The sequence below is a fragment of the Doryrhamphus excisus genome, linkage group LG12 (assembly GCF_037039965.1).
Source record: "Doryrhamphus excisus strain RoL-2023G ecotype Guam linkage group LG12, RoL_Dexc_Guam_v1.1, whole genome shotgun sequence".
NCBI lineage: Eukaryota > Metazoa > Chordata > Actinopteri > Syngnathiformes > Syngnathidae > Doryrhamphus > Doryrhamphus excisus.
This window is the reverse complement of record NC_136368.1, coordinates 18,701,653-18,723,908: the sequence shown is the minus strand read 5'-3', so window position 1 is coordinate 18,723,908 and position 22,256 is coordinate 18,701,653. Positions and strand designations below refer to the sequence as shown.

Sequence of the window (22,256 nt, the reverse complement as noted above, 5' to 3'; positions counted from 1 at the left end):
TGCTTTGACATTTACAGTGAAGAAAATAAGTATTTGAACACCCTGCTATTTTGCTATTTCTCCCACTTAGAAATCATGGAGGGGTCTGAAATTTTCATCGTAGGTGCATGTCCACTGTGAGAGAGATAAACTAAAAAGAAAAATCCAGAAATCACAATGCATGATTTTTTAACAATTTATTTGTGTGATACAGCTGCAAATAAGTATTTGAACACCTGTGTATCATCTAGAATTCTGACCCTGAAAGACCTGTTAGTCTGCCCATTAGAAGTCCACCTGCACTCCATGTATCATCCTGAATCAGATGCACCTGTTTGAGGTCGTTAGCTGCATAAAGACACCTGTCCACCCCATACAATCAGTAAGACTTTAACTTGTAACATGGCGAAGACCAAAGAGCTGTCCAAAGACACCAGAGACAAAATTGTACACCTCCACAAGGCTGGAAAGGGCTACGGAGCAATTACCAAGCAGCTTGGTGAAAAAAGGTCCACTGTTGGAGCTATCATTAGAAAATGGAAGAAGCTAAACATGACGGTCAATCTCAATCGGAGTGGAGCCCCATGCAAGATATCACCTCGTGGGGTCTCAATGATTCTAAGAAAGGTGAGGAATCAGCCCAGAACTACACGACAGGACTTGGTCAATGACCTGAAAAGAGCTGGGACCACCGTTTCCAAGGTTACTGTAGGTAATACACTAAGACGTCATGATGTGAAATCATGCATGGCACGAAAGGTTCCCCTGCTTAAACCAGCACATGTCAAGGCCCGTCTTAAGTTTGCATATGACCATTTGGATGATACAGAGGAGTCATGGGAGAAAGTTTTATGGTCAGATGAGACCAAAATAGAACTTTTTGGTCATAATTCCAATAAGCGTGTTTGGAGGAAGAAGAATGAAGAGTACAATCCGAAGAACACCATCCCTACTGTGAAGCATGGGGGTGGTAGCATCATGCTTTGGGGGTGTTTTTCTGCACATGGGACAGGACGAGTGCACTGCATTAAAGAGAGGATGACTGGGGCCGTGTATTGTGAGATTTTGGGGAACAACCTCCTTCCCTCTGTCAGAGCATTGAAGATGGGTCGTGGCTGGGTCTTCCAACACGACAACGACCCGAAGCACACAGCCAGGAAAACCAAGGAGTGGCTCCGTAAGAAGCATATCAAGGTTCTAGCATGGCCCAGCCAGTCTCCAGACCTGAACCCAATCGAAAATCTTTGGAGGGAGCTCAAACTCCGTGTTTCTCAGCGACAGCCCAGAAACCTGACTGATCTAGAGAAGATCTGTGTGGAGGAGTGGGCCAAGATCCCTCCTGCAGTGTGTGCAAACCTGGTGAAAAACTACAGGAAACATTTGACCTCTGTAATAGCAAACAAAGGCTACTGTACCAAATATTAACATTCATTTTCTCAGGTGTTCAAATACTTATTAGCAGCTGTATCACACAAATAAATTGTTAAAAAATCATGCATTGTGATTTCTGGATTTTTCTTTTTAGTTTATCTCTCTCACAGTGGACATGCACCTACGATGAAAATTTCAGACCCCTCCATGATTTCTAAGTGGGAGAAATAGCAAAATAGCAGGGTGTTCAAATACTTATTTTCTTCACTGTAACTTTGATTGTGAGTGCTGCACCCGGAGAGGAGATTTTATCCTTGTTTTGTCTGTATGCAAATTTGCAGGCTGTTGTTATTGGTGCTGCTGTGAAAGGCATTAAATTAAAAGGTTCCACAGGGAAAAAGAGGCTATACATTTTATGGCTTTCGAGGCAGATGAAGAGGTGACATGTAATGGTGGTAGGGAGATCTCTCCCATGATCTCTCTCTGCATTCCCTGTTTTGATCTAATTATTATACTATACTCTCAAAACTATTATCTTCATATTTCAGTTGTAACACATTGCCCAGTCGGAGGACGCTGAAGAACTCCAGGGTGGTCTGCAAGAAAGATGACGTCCACGTCTGCATTATGTGCCTGCGCGCTATCATGAACTACCAGGTGCTTCACACATTCTCATCAAAACACAACAAACTAACTAAATATCTATATTGTGTCATTATTTCTTCAATCAAATATAAACACTGCTGTTTAAACTATGATACTTATATTTTAAACTACTAATGAAAAGATGCTTTGTCATTGCCATTCAGCTGTTTTTCAAGCTAATTTGATGGGAAAACAACATGACCTTTGTGTAAATGTTTTATTGTGTTGTTTATTGATTATAGCTGAAAGAAACAAAAACATGAGATGTGCCAGCAGTAATTATCCGTTCATCATGAAAAGCCATTATTACGTCCTCTTTCAAACATTCTGGATAAGGCTGCTTCAATATTGTAAGTCACATTTTAGACATGTACATGTCTAAAATAGCAAATAATATTTTTTTTTACTCCTGAAAAAAAACTGTAGGTGGATATATTATCATTCCATCAGAGTATTAGTACAGAAATAGGACGAATAAAAATATTTGTGAGGCTGCACGGTGTTTGAGTGGTTAGGTTGCAGACCTCACAGCTAGGAGACAGGGTTCAATTCCACCCTCTGCCATCTTTGTGTGGATTTTGCATGTTCTCCCCGGTTTCCTCCCACATTCCAAAAACATGCTAGGTTAATTGCCGATTTCCAAATTGTCCATAGGTATGAATGTGAGTGTGAATGGTTGTTTGTCTTGCCCGAACGAAGACAGCCGGGATAGGCTCCAGCACCCCCCGCGACCTTCGTGAGGACAAGCGGTAGAAAATGAATGAATTTAAAAAATTATCATTAATCACTATATACTAATATTGAGCAGAGGTTCTCATTGGGAGTGACCAGGATGGATAGGATCAGGAACAAGTACATCAAAAGGACATTACATGTTAGAGGCATTGGAGATAAAGTCAAGAGAGGCCAGACTGAGATGGTTCGGACATGTCCAGAGGAAAAATAGTGAATATTTTGGTAGAAGGATGTTGCGTTTAGAGCTGGTGTAGAAGTGTAGGTGTAAAGGAAGACCAAAGAGGAGGTTATGGATGTAGTGAAGGACGACATGCCAAAGAGTTATGCCAAAAGAGAAATAAGAAGATTGATTATTGCAACTACTGTATTGTATATAATTATCCTTACAAAACCATCATATTATCATTATTCTCCTACCAGTTCAGTAACATCTGTCATTTATGCTCTCTATTCCAGTATGGCTTCAACATGGTGATGTCCCACCTAAATGCTGTGAATGAAATTGCACTAAGTCTCAACAATAAAAACCCAAGGTAAGTCCAAACAAAAATATAGTGACAGCCACCAGAAGGACTCACTTTGTTTACGTGACGCTCGCCAACCTCTGGGGTTGAAATACCGTCTCACTCGTGGATGTGAAACCCTGTCACATCTACTTTCACATCATGTCTCACCCAGTCGGAGAAATTCTGACGACACACACACACACACACACACACACACCCTTCACACACGACTGATTTCCATCATTTCCTGCCGACTAACCTTACCTAAACCCAACATTCTATGTGTCCCCAAAGGCAAGATGGGGCCTCACAGTGTTAGTGTGCACACAGATCTATGACATTAACATCAACTTTTTGGCTTTTCGCACACATTTTCCGCTCACTGGCAAAAGAATTAGGAACACCGCTTTTACGCTAATGATGTGCAAGAGCTGACTAATGAATTCTGGCTTTACAAAAATAAACTAGAATGATACTCAGTGGAGCGTAGATCTTACATAAGGTTGAAATGCTAACAAAAGTTGAAAAGTGCTGCATTTGTTTGTAGAAGGCCACTTCCTGGTTTAAGGAGTTTGAAGTAACATGACAGGACGATGGCATTTCTGGTTAAATAATAAAATTGTAACTGTCTCTAACACACCAGAAAAAAGTACAGTTTTCTTATACTTTCTGGAGAATAATGTAAGAACTTGATGTCAAACTGAGAAATAAGAAATTACAATCTGTATTTTCATCTGGATTTGAACCAACATTTAAAGAGTTTCTTCATTCATGGAAATAAAAAGTACAGTCGTCCCTTGTTCATAGTATTTGTTTCCGGACCCCAGATAAATAAAAAAAAAATTGCTGCACGAGTGGTTAGCGCGCAGACCTCACAGCTAGGAGACCAGGGTTCAATTCCACCCTCGGCCATCTCTGTGTGGAGTTTGCATGTTCTCCCCGTGCATGCATGGGTTTTCTCCGGGTACTCCGGTTTCCTCCCACATTCCCAAAACATGCTAGGTTAATTAGCGACTCCAAATTGTCCATAGGTATGAATGTGAGTGTGAATGGTTGTTTGTCTATATGTGCCCTGTGATTGGCTGGCCACCAGTCCAGGGTGTACCCCGCCTCTCGCCCGAAGACAGCTGCCTTCTCTCGCCCGAAGACAGCTGGGATAGGCTCCAGCACCCCCGCGACCCTTGTGAGGAAAAAGCGGTCGAAAATGAAAATGAATGAATGATTCAATATATAAAAATTCATAAATTCTTATGTATTTTTGTTATCATTCCAAACAAATGTACCTTTAGTTGTACCAGGCACACAAGAATGAGCTAATATTTTTTTATATGATTTTTTTTCTATCCCACTCACAGATTTTTTTTTGTTTTTTTTCGCTCAGAAAATCTTGTCACATTTTAATCTTGTCACAACAATAATTCATTGCCAGATTGTTGCAAAGTTGCCGATAGATGGAGGTCGGCAAATTACGACAGATTTTTATTTTGTTTTCTCAGAAAAAAATGTCATATTTTAATCTTGTCACAACAATAATTCATTGCCAGATTGTTGCAAAGTTGGCGATTGATGGAGGTCAGCAAATTACTACATTACTACATTACTACTACTACCACATCTGCAACCCGCAAGGCATGCTGGGCAACCTGCCTGTGGCAACTCTTGCCCACGTGCCAAACACAGCTAGCCGCTTGTCATTAAGGGATGATGGTGTGTCTCGCAGTTGAGAACCACCGATCTAAGCCATACCTCCGTCTTGCTTTAACAGGGATTCCATAAAATATGGAGGGTAGGAAATAGGCCAAGGAAAATGTGTTGATTTTTGTTTACATTGTTTACACTGTTTAATTGATCTGAATTCAGTTTGTACCAGTGGCAATGTGCTGAATTTAAAGAGTGTTCAGCCTTGGTGGAGGTCTGCAGATGATTGTCGTGACTTTAGCACAACATGGCATCATACTGAGACATGTTTCTAATCTTGCGGCCAGCGTCGAGGTTCATTAATTTCCTGTTTGCTATTTTACCACAGCAGTTTTCTGTCAAACTGTCCTTACTTGCATTTATTATCTCCCATGTTTTAACAGAACCAAAGCTCTGGTCTTAGAGCTCCTGGCAGCAGTTTGTCTCGTGAGGGGAGGCCATGAAATCATCCTTTCTGCATTTGACAACTTCAAGGAGGTACGAGCCTGAGCCTCAGACGGTGACTCAGCTTGTAGCAATGCTTGGTGGATATCACAGAGTAAACAGTTATTGGTCAACAAATTACAGACACTCGTCGAGTTGCCATACACAAGAGGACCCACATGGCCTCTATAGAAAACAGTTAAGTGTGTTAACTGGCTTTGGCGCACACATAAAGGCTCAGAACAGCAGAGAGGCAGATGTAAGCGAGAGCCTCGCCTGACCCATGCTCGACTCAAAGAACCGTTTCATGCAAAAAGAGCAGAGTTTCTGGCTGTGGGGCGAAAGCTGAGGTTTGTAGCACGTGTCATGTAAGCATCGGTCCACAGCAGTCGATGCAAAATTTACCCCCCTCCCGGATGAAAAATTGAGTGTCACATTCAGTCTCACCAGCATAAGTGGCAGAATAAGCTTCAGTTCATTGTAACTCATCTCTTGAGACGGAAGGTGTGAATAATGAAGAGCTTTTTGGCGACGTGCTGAAAGGAATACTTTGAATTTTTCACGTTGGAATATTAAAAGTGACTTTTAAAAGCATAGGGTTGTTAAATCCACTGCTCGGTGACTTTTGAGTCACAGTTTCAGTCTCCGAGCTGAATAGAGATTTTGAGATTTGATGTCCCTAACGCACTGAATCTTCGATTCTTTATCATTGGTCAAGTCCACCGTTTTTTTCTTCTGGCTTTTTGAAAATAAGTTTTAAAAAAATGGCAATTTGTACACCCCTGGGGGTACTCGGGGGTATTTCAATACAAATCCTTACTTTGCTCATATGTAAAGTTGTTGCATTGCATTTTTTCTTCCTAATTTCGAGTACAATACCTTGCATTGCTTTCCACGAGCTGCACGGTGTGTGTATGCCCAAGAAGTCTCAGATCATTGTTTTATGGAACACTGTTCAATGCCGAATCAATACACAGAGTGAAACCCATTCCTGCCTTTTTGGGGGCAAGACTTGGCACATGGCGATAGATGGATAGATGGTCGGCAAATTACTACAGATTACTTTTATTTTGTTTTCTCAGAAAATCTTTTCACAGCAGTAATTAATTGCCAGATTGTTGCAAAGTTGGCGATAGATGGAGTTCGCCAAATTACTACAGATTCACAGATTTTTATTTGGTTTTCTCAGAAAAAATTGTCACATTTTAATGTTGTCACAACAATAATTAATTGCCAGATTGTTGCAAAGTTGGCGATAGATGAAGGTCGGCAAATTACGACAGATTTTTATTTTGTTTTCTCAGAAAAAATTGTCACATTTTAATCTTGTCATAACAATAATTCATTGCCAGATTGTTGCAAAGTTGCCGATAGATGGAGGTCGGCAAATTACGACAGATTTTTATTTTGTTTTCTCAGAAAAAATGGTCACATTTTAATCTTGTCACAACAATAATTCATTGCCAGATTGTTGCAAAGTTGCCGATAGATGGAGGTCGGCAAATTACGACAGATTTTCATTTTGTTTTCTCAGAAAAAATGGTCATATTATAATCTTGTCACAACAATAATTCATTGCCAGATTGTTGCAAAGTCTGCGATAGATGGAGTTCGCCAAATTACTACAGATTCACAGATTTTTATTTTGTTTTCTCAGAAAATCTTGTCACATTTTAATCTTGTCACAACAATAATTCATTGCCAGATTGTAGCAAAGTTGGCAATAGATGGCGGTCGGCAAATTACTACAGATTCACAGATTTTTGTTTTGTTTTCTCAGATAATCTTGTCACAACAATAATTCATTGCCAGATTGTTGCAAAGTTGGCGATAGATGAAGGTCGGCAAATTACGACAGATTTTTATTTCGTTTTCTCAGAAAAAATTGTCACATTTTAATCTTGTCACAACAATAATTCATTGCCAGATTGTTGCAAAGTTGGTGATAGATGGAGGTCGGCAAATTACTACAGATTCACAGAATTTTATTTGGTTTTCTCAGAAAAAATTGTCACATTTTAATCTTGTTACAACAATAATTAATTGCCAGATTGTTGCAAAGTTGGCGATAGATGGAGGTCGGTAAATTACTACAGATTTTTATTTAGTTTTCTCAGAAAAAATTGTCACATTTTAATCTTGTCACAACTAATTCATTGCCAGATTGTTGCAAAGTTGGCGATAGATGGAGGTCGGCAAATTACTACAGATTTTTATTTTGTTTTCTCAGAAAATCTTGTCACATTTTAATCTTGTCACAAGAATAATTCATTGCCAGATTGTTGCCAAGTCCCACATCTGCCCCTGTCAAGACATTTTAGTTCACAGTGGTCGTCTTTTTCAGCCAATCTTGCTCAAATGTTCCACACATGTGCTTGTCAGTCCCCTAAAGCTATATGCCAAATTTCCAAGTGATTCAGCTCAACATGTTAAAGTTAGGACTGTTTTTTTACACATTGAATTGTGTAAGAAATGTAAGTGAATCCGACTGATGGGGTAAAACTTGGGGGTTTAATAATACACTACAGTCAGAAAGATAGTAGGGGTGCATGCTTTGGCTTTTTGTTTTGCATGGTTTGCCTGAAATCCTTTTTGCAAACGAGTCATCGATTGCTATCCATCCCATTAAAATGGATGCACGTTCATCTCTGACTTTGTTGGCGTAATGATATCAGTGTGTAAGTGATGTGGTCTGTTTTGCAGGTTTGCGTGGAGACGCAGCGGTTTGAGAGACTAATGGAGTATTTCAAGAATGAAGACAACAACATTGATTTCATGGTACGCTTATACGTCACGCACACACACAGCTATTGATTGCTTATCCCTCAGAGTCGTCCATCAGCCAATCGCAAGCAGCTTGAACAGCTGGTGAATCCTTTAGTCATCCGTCTATGTTATTTGTATCTTGTAAACTGGCACTTTTTGTAAGTATGTAGATCAGGGGTCTCAAACTCAATTTACCTGGGGGCCACTGGAGCTAGGGTCTGGGCAAGGCTGGGCCGCATCAGGTTTTCAAAAAAAAAAACCAAAACGCATTTATTAAAAACAGAAAAATATACAAACTTTTTCAGTACTTTGGTTCCGATTTTCTACAATAAAAGCTCTGATAAAACATTCCACTGTTCTCAAATATCTTAATTTTTTTTCTGCACAAAATAAGATGAAAAATAAAGAAACAAATCAAGAATAAAGAAAATCAATCAGTAATAAATAAATATAATAATAATAATAAAACGGCAAATAATAAAAACTTAAGAAACCACATATAGTTGGTGGGTAGACAAATTATTTTTTTTAGATTAAAATGAACAAAGCATTATTAGAGCCCTGTAGACATGACAAAACACGACTATAGTCACATTTATACTCTTTTTATTTACAACATATTGCGCAACTGCAGGGTCTTGAGACACATGCTAACTCGCAAACTAGAGAGCTAGCGACCTAAACGGTAGCCTCCAAGTTATTTCCTTTAAACTTAAATAGCCAAAAACTTACCACTTCCACATGGATAGGGAGGATAACTATTAACAGTTATTTAACCTTTAACATGAACATTAATCAAACGTAATAATTTTTTCTGGGTACATGATACCATACAGCATCCATATCAAACTTGCGCGGGGCGCACTAACATTAAACTTTCATATCAAGGCGGGGGCCTCAAACTAGTGTCCTGCGGGCCACATTTGGCCCGCGGGCTGCGTGTTTGAGACCCCTGATGTAGATGTTGAAGCAATGTAAAATGATTTAATAAAATATTAAATTTTTTTGTTTTTTAATATTTTTTTATTTATTATAAATATTTTATTTTCATAATTATGAATATTTAATTAATAATTTAATTTTATTTAATTTAATAAAATATAAAAAAATATATAAATTCTACCACTCCACATATGCTGTGATGTTGATTTCTAAAACCGACAAATTCAAAACCACACCGCCTAAAGCCCTCATTCATATTATAATGTGCAGCCCAAGCCGAGCCTATTATTTCCTAGCTGATGGATGGCGGCTAATGACCAGATCTGAATAAAATACACTCTGAAGAAAGAGCCAGCTCGGGCCTCCTTAAGTGTCTTCATTCATGTAGACTATATTTTCAATGTTTGCAGAAGGATCAGTTTGGGAAAAGTAGCAATCCGTGTCTGACTGCAGCACTAAAGCAAACAGACAACAAAGCTGCTTTGCAACAAGATGAGCGCATTCATGTCGTGAAAATGTGTATTAGGATGTAAGCAAGTGTGTGTTTACATGTGTATCACCAACAGTTCATGCAAAGGTAGCCCATTGTGTTTGGATCCCTTTAATGTGCCAGATAAGCTACTCTGTCACCCGTGTAAACGCAACACAACAGTGAGGCTTTACTCAATCAATCACACAATAAATTATTTTATTACCTTTTTATAACCTTTTGATATACAAGATGGTGTATTTTTTTAATTGTTAATATTTAGTATATACTACGTAATATATACTGGTTATGTTTTGTTTGTTCTAGGTGGCCTGCATGCAGTTCATCAACATCGTGGTGCACTCGGTGGAGGACATGAACTTTCGGGTTCACCTCCAGTACGACTTCACCAAGCTGTCTCTGGATGAATTCTTAGACGTGAGTTGAAACGCTCCCGTGTTCCGTGTTGTCATGGCGGCACCCAGGAGACAGGAACTATGTGAAATGCTGTTAATAACATCTTGTATGTGTTTTTTTTTTTTTTTTTTTTTGTAGAAACTCAAGCACACGGAGAGTGATAAGCTGCAGGTTCAAATCCAGGCCTACTTGGACAATGTATTTGATGTCGGGGCCCTCCTGGAGGATGCCGAGACCAAAAACGCAGCCCTGGAGCGTGTTGAGGAGCTGGAAGAAAACATGTCACATGTGAGTGTTCACCCTCATTATTGATTGTCCAAAATGTCCGCAACTGACAGATAATTACCCAAATCCTCGGCACAGGCTTTACTACGTTCTCGATCTCTCTCTGCAATTTCGAAAATAAGAAAAAAAATGTGTCGTTCCAGTTAACAGAGAAGCTGCTGGACGCAGAAAACGAAGCCATGTCCAAGATTGTGGAGCTGGAGAAGCAGCTGATGCAGACTAACAAGGACCTGGAAGGCATGAAGGTCAGACTACCTTTGTACTCAGGCAGTAGTACTTCCTGGACGCAGCTGAACCATTCAGTGGAAATGTCTTACTTGGACTATTTCATGTGAATTTAACCCTAAACCTCGGTTCTTGGTCCTGATGTACTGCATGTATACTTACTGTATACAGTAGCGTATGCACAAGTACATCATGGTAAATATTTGGGGTGCAGCAAAGCAGAACATTGACAGTCGATACTTTAGTGTCATGTGTTTTTTAACTATTTTATTGGCGGCTGCACTGTGATAGAGTGGGTAGCGTGCAGGCCTCACAGCTAGGAGCCCCAAGTTCAATTCCACCCTGTGCATGGAGTTTGCATGTTCTCCCTGTGTGCACGTGTGGGTTTTCTCCGGGTACTCCGGTTTCCTCCCACATTCCAAAAACATGCTAGGTTAATTAGCGACTCCAAATTGTCCATAGGTATGAATGTGAGTGTGAATGGTTGTTTGTCTATATGTGCCCTGTGATTGACTGGCCACCAGCCCAGGGTGTACCCCGCCTCTCGCCCCCGAAGACACCTGGGATAGGCTCCAGCATCCCTGCGACCCTCGTGAGGAAAAGCGGTAGAAAGTGAATGAATGAATAAATGATAGAATTTGGCTGCACGGTACACGAGTGGTTAGCACACAGGCATCACAGCTTGGAGACCCTTGGCCATTTCTGTGTGGAGTTTGCACGTTCTCCCCGTGCATGCGTGGGTTTTCTCCGGGAAAAAACATGCTAGGTTAATTAGCGACTCCAAATTGTCCATCGGTATGAAAGTGAGTGTGAATGGTTGTTTGTCTATATGTGCTATGTGATTGGCTGGCCACCAGTCCAGGGTGTACCCCGCCTCTCGCCCGAAGACAGCTGGGATAGGCTCCAGCATACACCACAACCCTAATAAGGATAAGCAGTAGAGAAAATGGATGGATGGATAAAATATGAAATGCGTACCAGAGGAAGATCATGTAGTGCTTAATGGGAAATGATGGGAGTCAATATGTAATCGTTCCAAAGGGAATGTGGCCAAGATCATTTCCTGTTTTATCCTCTCATGGAAACACAATTAGTGTTTTTTTATGGAATATTTTAGCATCCACTTGACTTCCCCCACACAGGAAGCCTACAAAGACAGCAGCGGGAAGCTCCACTCGCTACGGCAGATCTTGAAAGAGAAGGATGAGGCCATTCAGCGCCAGAGTCATCTGGAGAAGAAGATCCACGAGCTGGAGAAGCAAGGTTCCATCAGGATCCATAAAAAGGGAAACGGCGACATTTCCATTCTGCCCACGCCGACGCTCGCCGGCGCGGAAGGCTTATCGGGTGCCTCTTCGAGCGGAAACGGCGTCGGTGGTGTCGGTCCGGGTCACACGGGAGGCGTGGCGGATGTCCCGCCTCCTCCGCCACCTCCGGCGCCTCCACTGCCAGAGAACGGCACATGTAGGTGGACACTGGGATCCTTTGTGGCCGACGCCCCAAATAGACGCCAACAAATATTAAAGCTTCTGATAGCTAACATGTATGCTAACATAATAACACCATTCTTATTTTTTTTTGCCGCCCCCCCCCCCCTCCCCTGCAGTGTCAAACGGACCTTCATCGACCTCTCCGACACCGGCAGCACCTCCTCCCCCGCCACCACCGCCGCCGCCACCACCGCCCCCACTTCCACCTACAGGACCCACTTCAGACACGTCGGCCCCACCACCACCGCCTCCTCCTCCTCCTGCGGCTCCCCCACTGCCCGGCTGTGGGACCCCCACTGTCATCATGAACTCAGGTTTAGCCGGTAAGTTTGGTGAATTAGTGAAGATATCATATTACATCATCACTGTAATATTATAATATGATTTCATATGATTTCATATAGCTATTAGTAATACCCGTGGAATACTTCCTAATTCTTCTTCTACTGCTTGACTGTTTCTTACTATTGTACTTTTATTTTTCAATGTTACAATATCTGCTTATTTTTGAAGCTTTAAGCTACAAATACTAGTAAAAGATGAAAATTCATATTATGTATAAATACATTTGTACACTTATAATCTATTTATTCTAACTCTATTGTGTTAAACATATTATTTATCTTTTAATTGTTTCCTTTTCTGCCAACCAGAGGGACCCATCAAACTTTTCTGTAGGTTCTGCCTTTTCTGTTCATTTTTTTTCCCCTTAGTTTCTCTCCTACAACGTTTGAAATTGGTATTTTCCGTCTGTCAATCATGTACTCATTTGATTTGAATAATGACAGCTAAGAAAATACCAAAGTTCAAACATTCTGCATGTTTTTTTTTTTTTACCTAATCGCCTTGGTAGAATATTGTCTTTGTGTATCGGTTGCATGCACACAACACCGCTTCCTGTCTGCTGGCTGGCTCCGCCCACTTTAAATGTCAGCATTGATGGTGAATAAAGAGGCGTAATGCATGATATATAAACACACACCGTGGATAAATGTTGCCAGTTGCAGTTGCAGCTCGGCGCCACACCCCATGTGAAAACAAGTCTTGCGTAATCCCGCTGACCAATCAGATGTCGCGTATTTTGTCATGTGTGAACACAGTTTAGTCAACCCCCCGCCACAGTTGTGAGTGTGCCCACTCCGTTCTTAAAAAGTGACTCCTCTTTTCCCTCCCCAGCTGTTAAGATCAAGAAACCCATCAAAACCAAGTTCCGTATGCCAGTCTTCAACTGGGTTGCCCTGAAACCCAACCAGATCAACGGGACCGTCTTCAATGAGATCGACGATGAGAGGATACTTGAGGTGACCATCTTCGGGACTTCTCGAATTCTCTGGCTTGTGTTTGCGTCCTTCTAATTGAGTGTCGGCATCCTAGGACCTGAATGTGGATGAGTTCGAGGAGATGTTTAAGACAAAAGCACAAGGCCCGTCCATGGAGTTCACTATGAGCAAGCAGGTCATCCAGAAGGGACCCAATAAGGTGACGCTGCTGGACTCCAACAGGGCGAAGAACCTGGCTATCACGCTGAGGAAAGTGGGCAAGACAGCCGAGGAGATCTGCAAGGCCATTCAGCTGTGAGTCCTTCACTAGATCCTTCCTGCATTGAGATGTTTGTCCGTTTACACAAACATGTTGCCAAATGGGCTGCACTGTGGACGAGTGGTTAGTGCAGGCCTCACAGTTCAAGTCCACCCTCGGCCATCTCTGTGTGGAGTTTGCTTGTTCTCCGGGTACTCCGGTTCCCTCCCGCATTCCAAAAACATGCTAGGTTAATTAGCGACTCCAAATTGTCCATAGGTATGAATGTGAGTGTGAATGGTTGTTTGTCTATATGTGCCCTGTGATTGGCTGGCCACCAGTCCAGGGTGTACCCCGCCTCTGGCTCGCCTGAAGACAGCTGGGATAGGCTCCAGCATCCCCCTTGAGGATAAGCGGTAGAAAATGGATGAATTAATGTAACATTTAGAGGGCTACTTGGCTGCACGGTGATCGAGTGGTTAGCACGCAGGCCTCACAGCTAGGAGACCCGAGTTCAATTCCACCCTCGGCCATCTCTGTGTGGAGTTTGCATGTTCTTCAGGTACTCCGGTTCCCTCCCACATTACAAAAAGGTTAATTAGCGACTCCAAATTGTCCATAGGTATGAATGTGAGTGTGAATGGTTGTTTGTCTATATGTGCCCTGTGATTGGCTGGCCACCGGTCCAGCGTGTACCCCGCCTCCCAGGATAGGCTCCAGCATACCCCTGCGATAGAAAATGAATGAATGAATGTCGCCAAATGCCATCCCTCCACTCAGGTTCGACCTGCGGACACTGCCGGTGGACTTCGTGGAGTGCCTCATGCGTTTCCAACCCACGGAGAACGAGGTTAAAACCCTGCGGCAATTCGAGAAGGAGAGGAAGCCGCTGGAGAGTCTGACGGACGAGGATCGTTTTATGATGCAGTTCAGTAAGATCGAGCGTCTCATGCAGAAAATGACCATCATGGCCTTCATCGGGAACTTCACAGAGAGCGTGCAGATGCTGACGCCGGTGTGTTTCCACGCGTGTGGGGTTCGGGGAATTCTTACACCGTCACTTTAAATTCACCGCCTCTGGTTTTTTTCTGGCAGCAACTTCATGCGGTCATCGCTGCATCCGTGTCCATCAAGTCATCACAGAAGCTGAAGAAGATTCTTGAGGCACGTGAGCTCGTTGTCTTTATGAACGACTAGCGGACTCGTCTTCACATGGCATCAAACGCTTACGTCATCTGCGGTGCCTGGAAGTGTAATTGAGCAACTTAACCACTAGGGCGGGGGTGCCCAAACATTTTGAGCCTCGTAGTGAAAAATGAAAGGATGCACGGGCCATTTTGATTTTCTGGAGGTCGATATTCAAAGAAGTTATTATTTTTTTTTAACTGCGTGTTTTTCAGTTATTTTTTTCTCATAATACGACTTCATTCCCAAATTATATTAATTCCCATAACAGTAAAAAAAAAACATTTCTTGTTAAGTATGTCAACCCTGAACTCATGACAAGTTTACTCTCATATGCCTTTTTTTCTCATTGGAATATAAAATTACACTATAAACTGTTTTTTCCCTTCATAATGGTAATGGTAATATTCCATTTGAACATGCATCAGATTACAATTGAATGCATCACATAATCAGTTCACAGTTCCACATGTCCCAAAGGAGTAGGAAGAAGCAAAGCCTATTAAATCCTACCCCTCCATCTGGTACTTTTACAATCAGTAACTGTTACATTTGTTCACTTCCTGCTTTCCTAATATAAAGTTATTTTTTGTTTTTATTTTATTTTTGATTTGTTCACTTCCTGCTTTCCTAATATAGTTTAAGTTGTTTTTTTATATTATTTTTGATTTGTTCACTTCCTGCTTTCCTAATATAGTTTGAGGTTTTTTTTCATTTTATTGTGCATTGTTTGAGGTCCCTAATGACCCCAATTTCGAATTAATTCTCAAAACATGATCACTTTCCCACTGCCTAATATTGAAAACATTACTTAATTTAAAGTGTTGTGTTTCATAATGTTAGGATTTTTTTGTATTTTATTCACATTACCATATTTTTGTAAATGACCTTTTCTTGTTAGCTTACAATATTTTTCATACCCTTCATATGTTGACTTAATTCCTGTAAAATTACTGCTGACTTTTCATTGTGTTAATTTTTTTGTAAAATTTTCTGAATGTGCCATGAGCCTTAAATGGCCCCCGGGCCGCACTTTGGACACCAGATTATTTATTATTTATATTTATTTATTGCAGATTATTTTAGCACTTGGAAACTACATGAACAGCAGTAAAAGGGGTGCGGTGTATGGATTCAAGCTGCAAAGTTTAGACCTGGTGAGTATTTTTTTTGGGGGGGGGGGGGGGGGGCGTCTCATCATTCACAACGACGTATCTCCAACATATCTTAACGCTTACTTTTGTTTGCGCTTGCAGCTGCTCGACACCAAGTCGACGGACCGCAAGATAACGTTGCTACACTACATCGCCAACGTGGTGAAGGAGAAATACACGCAGGTTTCCCTTTTCTACAACGAGCTTCACTACGTGGAGAAAGCTGCTGCAGGTCAGCTTCGCTGCGATCATCCACGCCTACGCATCGAAAGGTGCACCTCACGTATATGTCGTCTCGTGATCACAGTGTCGCTCGACAACGTCCTGATGGATGTGAAGGAGCTGCAGAGAGGCATGGAGCTGACCAAGAGGGAGTACAGCATGCACGGCCACAACACCATGCTCAAGGATTTCATCACACACAATGAGAGCAAGCTGAAGAAGCTGCAGGACGACGCCAAGATCGCACAGGTGAGACGAGTTGCGCCGCGGAGACGACGGACTTTGAGGTTAAAACCATGCGTTTGTCTTTGTTCTCAAGGATGCCTTCGACGAAGCTGTGAAGTTCTTTGGGGAGAGTTCGAAAACCACTCCGCCGTCGGTCTTCTTTCCCGTGTTTGTGCGCTTTGTGAAGGCCTACAGGGTGAGCATCGTAAGAACAGGAAATGATGCTGCCAGGTTTCTGTCCGCATAATGTTTACATCTTTTCCTCAGCAAGCCGAAGAGGACAACGAGCAAAGAAAGAGGCAGCAGCAGATTATGATGGAGAAACTTCTAGAACAGGAGGCCATGATGGAGGCAGACCAGAAGGTAAACCAGGTCCTACCTTATGCTAAGAGTCCACTGGGACGGCGCCAGTTTGCACCATTGAAATTTGCTGTGGCACATAGTGTCACCAATAAGGTGCCTAGTGGCGTGCAGTGGCTCAAACTGCCTCCCAATTGGCTCGTGACGGCAAAAAAAAAAATTCTAAATGTTTAAAATCTTCATGGCACCACTTGCATCAAGCAATCGGCGCAAAGTGTCCACTAAGTGGAACCAAATGTCGCAAAAAATCTGCCTATTGGAATCCACTGGAATGTAATGGCGCGAGCCAAGGTGCGCCAATGATGCTACGAGTCCACTGGCCCGGCGCCAGTTGGTGCCAGTTCAAGCCAATGCAATTTGCTGTGGCGCCTAGTGTCACCAATAAGGTGCCTAGTGGCGTGCAGTGGCTCAAACTGCCCCCCAATTGGCTCGTGGTGGCCCGTAATGGTGACAAAAAAAAATTCAAAATGTTTAGAATCTTCGTGGCACCACTTGCATCATGCAATCGGCGCAAAGTGTCCACTAAGTGGAACCAAATGTTGCAAAAAATCCGCCTATTGGAATCCACTGGAATGTAATGGCGCAAGCCAAGTTGCGCCAATGATGCTACGAGTCCACTGGCCCGGTGCCAGTTGGTGCCAGTTCATAGTGTGGCTCATGGTGGCCCGTAACGGCGGCAAAATTTTTTTCTAAATGTTCAAAATCTTTGTGGCGCCACTTGCATCAAGCAATCGGCGCGAAGTGTCCACCAAGTGGAACCAAATGTCGCAAATAATCCCCATATTGGAATCCACTGGAACGTAATGGCACAAGCCAATGATGCTAGGAGTCCACTGGGCCGGTGCCAGTTGGTGCCAGTTCGCACCGATGCAATTTGCTTTGGCGCATAGTGTCACCAATAAGGTGCCTAGTGGCGTGCAGTGGCTCAAACTTCCTCCCAATTGGCTCGTGGTGGCCTCTAACGGTGGCAAAAATTGAGTTTGGTGGGAAGAAAATTTCAATGTTTAAAATCTTTGTGGCGCCACTTGCATCAAGTAATCAGTGCAAATTGTCCACCAAGTGGAACCAAATGTCGCAAATAATCCGCCTATTGGAATCCACTGGAATGTCATGGCGCGAGCCAAGTTGCGCCAATGATGCTAGGAGTTAAACTTGCAACGCATTCAAGGGATTTTATGTGTGTTTGGTTTCAGTCTCCTTCACATAAGAACAAACGACAACAGCAGGAGCTGATCCAAGAACTGCGGAGGAAGCAAGTAAAAGACAGCCGCCATGTTTATGAAGGCAAAGATGGAGCTATTGAGGACATCATCACGGGTAAACTTATCTGGACCTCACATCACACACACACACACACACACACATCATGACACACACAAACACACACACACGTGGGGCTATGTGCATGTCGGCTTCCAAATGAACTAACAGACTTTTTTGATGTTTGAGAAGCAAACATGAAGCTACAAGCTAATCCTGCGACACTCTGAGGTGCCTCAAGTGTTGCCGATGTTGTCGCTGATCTGCTTTGGTGTTGCTTAGTAACATGGCCGACGCTGTGACTAACGCCAAGGAAATTCAGCGTTATCATAAGAATGTATGGACACTCACACAGGCCATGGATAATATTAGGCACAGCTGCACAATAGAAGGATCCAACATCGTAATAGTAAAACAACCTTTACAAAGATAATACTCATAACAGTAATATGTCAATAATATTATGTGCAGGTGTACCTAATATTGTGGAGGTCGGTTGCGTACGCACTAATACGAGTATACAGCGTATTGTCTTAAGTTGAAGCCATTGTGGTAACAACCAGGATAAGTAGTAGTATTGCATTAACCCGCTAATGCTACGCTAATGCTACGCTAATGCTAATCGATGCCCAACTGCTTTTTCTTACATTGTTGTCTTTGTCTTGGCTGTTGTGTTTGTTGTCGTTGCCGCAGTGCTGAAGACGGTTCCCTTTACTGCCCGCACCGCCAAGCGTGGCTCTCGGTTCTTCTGCGAGCCCGCCCTCAATGAGGAGTACCATTACTAAAGCTTGTAGAACTCTCTCTCCTTCCCTTCCGAAAAAAGAAAGGTTGCCGGAAACGCTCGTTTTTTTTTCCTCTCCCACTTTTGTCCTCAAATAACCTTGCACGTATTCTAACTCTCACATGGGATGGATTGTGGTGATTTATACGGCACACTTCTGGGTGATTGTGTGTGTTTTTGACATGTTTTCTACCTCCTTAGCATGACAAGGTGGTATGGGTGGGGGGGGGGCACCTGCATGGAGTACCACACCTTCATTTAATAGTCATCTTTTTATCAGGAGAGTTGCTGAGGTGGAAAGGTAACTGGCACTGGGTTAGAACAGCAGTCTATGGAGTTTAGCTAAATGCTGCCATCTAGTGGCTCCGGACGGAATGTCATGCTTTATGTTAAATGAAATGTAATGGTATTGTTTTTAGCATCTTTACCAGCTATGATAATCATCTTTTACACCATTTTTAATGACTCATAGAAATCAAAACAATCACATTAAGTCAATGTGGGCCGCATCAGGTTTTCAAAAAAAAAAAAACGCATTTATTAAAAACGGAAAAATATACAAACTTTTTCAGTGCTTTGGTTCCGATTTTCTACAATAATTATTTCGGCACAAAATAAGATGAAAAATAAATAAACAAATCAAGAATAAAGAAAATCAATCAATCAGTAATAAATAAATAATTATAATAATAAAACGGAAAATAATAAAAACTTAAGAAACCACATATAGTTGGTGGGTAGACAAATTATTTTTTTCAGATTAAAATGAACAAAGCATTATTAGAGCCCTGTAGACATGACAAAACACGACCATAGTCACATTTATACTCTTTTTATTTACAACATATTGCGCAACTGCAGGGTCTTGAGACACATGCTAACTCGCAAACTAGAGAGCTAGCGACCTAAACGGTAGCCTTCAAGTTATTTCCTTTCAACTTAAATAGCCAAAAACTTACCACTTCCACACGGATAGGGAGGATAACTATTAACAGTTATTTAACCTTTAACATGAACATTAATCAAACGTAATATTTTTTTCTGGGTACATGATACCATACAGCATCCATATCAAACTTGCGCGGGCCGCACTAACATTAAACTTTCATACCAAGGCGGGGGCCTCAAACTAGTGTCCTGCGGGCCACATGTTTGAGACCCCTGGTCTAAGAGATCAACATGGACAACACCGGTGTAATGTTTTGCCATGAGTTACTTCTTGACGTAAGTGTTGCGTTTCTAATTTAAAATTGAATTCAAGAAGTAACTCATGGCAAAACAAGAAGGTGGCGTCCGTGTTGATCACATGGTGTCTTTGGGAACTGGCACGCCTTCTATGAAGGTGAATACATTATTTGTAGCGTACGGATGGGGTTGATGATGCTAACCAAAGTATATTGAAATATAAAAATAGCATCAGAATGTCGAATATTGTTAGTAAATATTTCTGCCCAACCGCCAGTTAAATTAACGTTTTATTGTTGCCTTTTTGTCATGCCTGTTTTATCAATGCAAATGTTGCCTCTTGCATGTTGGTTTCTGCATGGTTTGATTTCCTGCATGGTGTGTGTGTGTGTGTTTATGACTAAATATGCAAGTGAAAGTGGAATGACTTTGCCTGATGCATGCTTTGGTGGTTAACTGTCCGCTGCTAGCCTCTCTGCAAAGACAAGCAACAAATGAGCAGCAACAGCAACAAGAAAAATAAATAAAAAAAAAAAGCATCCTCCTGCTTGGGCGCCATCTTGGCACGCTTAGCAAAAATGCTTAGCCGTGCAAATGTCCGCTCTCTCGCCGCCTTGATAACAATCGGTTTTGTTTTCTCTTTGTCCAGCCCTAAAGAAGAGTACTATAACTAAATTCCCCAATGTCTACTCGAGGGTAAGGAAGTCCTCCAGTAGCCCCCCCCCCCCCAGTAGTGGTGGATGTGTCCCAAACCTGGCAAGCAATCTCTTTATTTTATTATTTTACCTCCCGCTTACGCTCTGCTTTTATATCACCTGGCCTTTGGCTCCTTTACATGAAACACCAACCATCTTGGATGCTAAGTCCACCCCTCAGAAGACAATACCAATCTACAATGTATACTGCTACACAAGCTGTACACTGACTACTCTGCAGTATCAGGAAGTATACACGAGGGGTGTTCTCACCATCTTTTGCTAGTTGAAGAAGAAATTACTTTGAAAAGGAAAAAAAAGGAGTCATTTTTGATGACAGACATAACAAGTAGAGCCAAGATGACCCGCAGGGCTTCCTGTTGCTGCTGCTGCTGCTTCTTTGACAGACAGGCTGCCAGCGCTGATAACATGCGAGCTGACAAGATGACTGACAGATTTCTTCTTACCCCCACCCCACCACCTCAACCCCCTCCCCCACTTGGTGTAGATCTGAGGAATCAGCCTTACAGGCGAGCAGACGGCGTGCGAAGGAGCGTGAGGAGACGCTTCGACGACCAGAACCTGAGACCGCTGAACAATGGCGAGGTGGTCGTGTGACGAGGGGGGGCAGTGCAAGTGTTAGCATGAGGGAGCGGGGTGTGTGGTGGGGGGGGGGGGGGCACTAGTGAGGACGAGGGATGGGCATTAATCTAAATTTTCCTGAATGGACTGCTGGGAAAATGAACTAATGGATCAAAACCGAGGCGGCGGAGTGGGGGGGGGGGCACAAGAGTAACACCAGCAGCTGGATATTAAAGCTGATGGATCCTTACTATTGCACCTAATTTGACATTCATCAACAATCAATTCCGTAGTGGACGCCCATCCCGAGTCAGGATGTCATGGAGGGACAGGGAATGTTGGAAACAGAAGGCATAATAATGGATGATGATAAGTAGCAAAGAAAAGCGTGTGTACGTGACACATGAATGCACCACGTGTGTATTAGGTGTGTTATATATTTATATATGAAGGACCTGGACCGACTTTTTTGTTTTAACGGAACAGAAACTTAAGTGCCTAAACTTGTTTTTCAATAACGACAACACGATTCGGGTGTCAAGTGGGAACAGAGCGTATTTTAGCGGTATGATTCTTATTTTTCTACACAAGCGAGAAGAATCTCAAACACCTGATTAAGTATTACTTTCACCACGTCACTCATGGGACAGGAAGTCAAGACAGTTTTATAGGATGCTGTACAACAGGTAATGCACTGCAGCTATGACGGAGTGGGGTGCCATTTTTTTTTAAATCCATTATTGGGTTATTTAAAAATAATTAGGTCATTAATAAAAATCTTTACAGGTTTTTCGGACTTTGGGAATTTTTAGATATTTCTTTTAAAACTTTACATTATAACAACCTTTTTTATGAATCAGGCCATGTTTGAAGAGTGCAGTGCATCCTCCTTTTTGTATAACTTGCTACTAAATTGTCTTGTACTCGTGTATTTGAAGCTGTATGAAGCCAGTGATGAGATTTAAAAAAAGGACATTTCAACATGACGTCATAACTGGATGTTTTTTGTCACTTTGCATAAAACATGTACAGATTACTACTACTGCCATCTACTCGTTTATTTAACCACTCACGATTCCTTTAAGCTCTTGTTTTCATCTCATGGTTTTAAACAGCAGCAAAAAAAAAAAAAAAAAAG

At 42.1% G+C, this 22,256-nt stretch overlaps 1 protein-coding gene across 13 annotated transcripts in view; it reads left to right on the top strand.

Moving 5' to 3' along the window:
• fmnl2a (formin-like 2a) overlaps positions 1-21,845 on the top strand; it is a 54,798-nt gene extending 32,953 nt beyond the window's left edge. For 3 of the 13 annotated variants that reach the window (XM_058081432.2, XM_058081429.2, XM_058081426.2), the window contains 20 exons: positions 1,899-2,007; positions 3,187-3,263; positions 5,318-5,411; positions 8,061-8,135; positions 9,862-9,972; positions 10,090-10,239; positions 10,380-10,481; positions 11,604-11,925; positions 12,068-12,274; positions 12,605-12,625; positions 13,128-13,252; positions 13,326-13,525; positions 14,250-14,484; positions 14,565-14,633; positions 15,731-15,811; positions 15,911-16,279; positions 16,350-16,451; positions 16,523-16,618; positions 17,809-17,932; positions 21,045-21,845. In XM_058081432.2, the coding sequence (XP_057937415.2) occupies positions 1,899-2,007; positions 3,187-3,263; positions 5,318-5,411; positions 8,061-8,135; positions 9,862-9,972; positions 10,090-10,239; positions 10,380-10,481; positions 11,604-11,925; positions 12,068-12,274; positions 12,605-12,625; positions 13,128-13,252; positions 13,326-13,525; positions 14,250-14,484; positions 14,565-14,633; positions 15,731-15,811; positions 15,911-16,279; positions 16,350-16,451; positions 16,523-16,618; positions 17,809-17,932; positions 21,045-21,154 (2,779 nt within the window). In that variant the 3' untranslated portion in view covers positions 21,155-21,845. Of the gene's footprint in view, positions 1-1,898; positions 2,008-3,186; positions 3,264-5,317; positions 5,412-8,060; positions 8,136-9,861; positions 9,973-10,089; positions 10,240-10,379; positions 10,482-11,603; positions 11,926-12,067; positions 12,275-12,604; positions 12,626-13,127; positions 13,253-13,325; positions 13,526-14,249; positions 14,485-14,564; positions 14,634-15,730; positions 15,812-15,910; positions 16,280-16,349; positions 16,452-16,522; positions 16,619-17,808; positions 17,933-18,568; positions 18,703-21,044 lie in introns of all 13 variants that reach the window. The other 10 variants (XM_058081439.2, XM_058081433.2, XM_058081436.2 and 7 more) reach the window with 6 other exon arrangements.
• Positions 21,846-22,256: the final 411 nt, after the last annotated feature.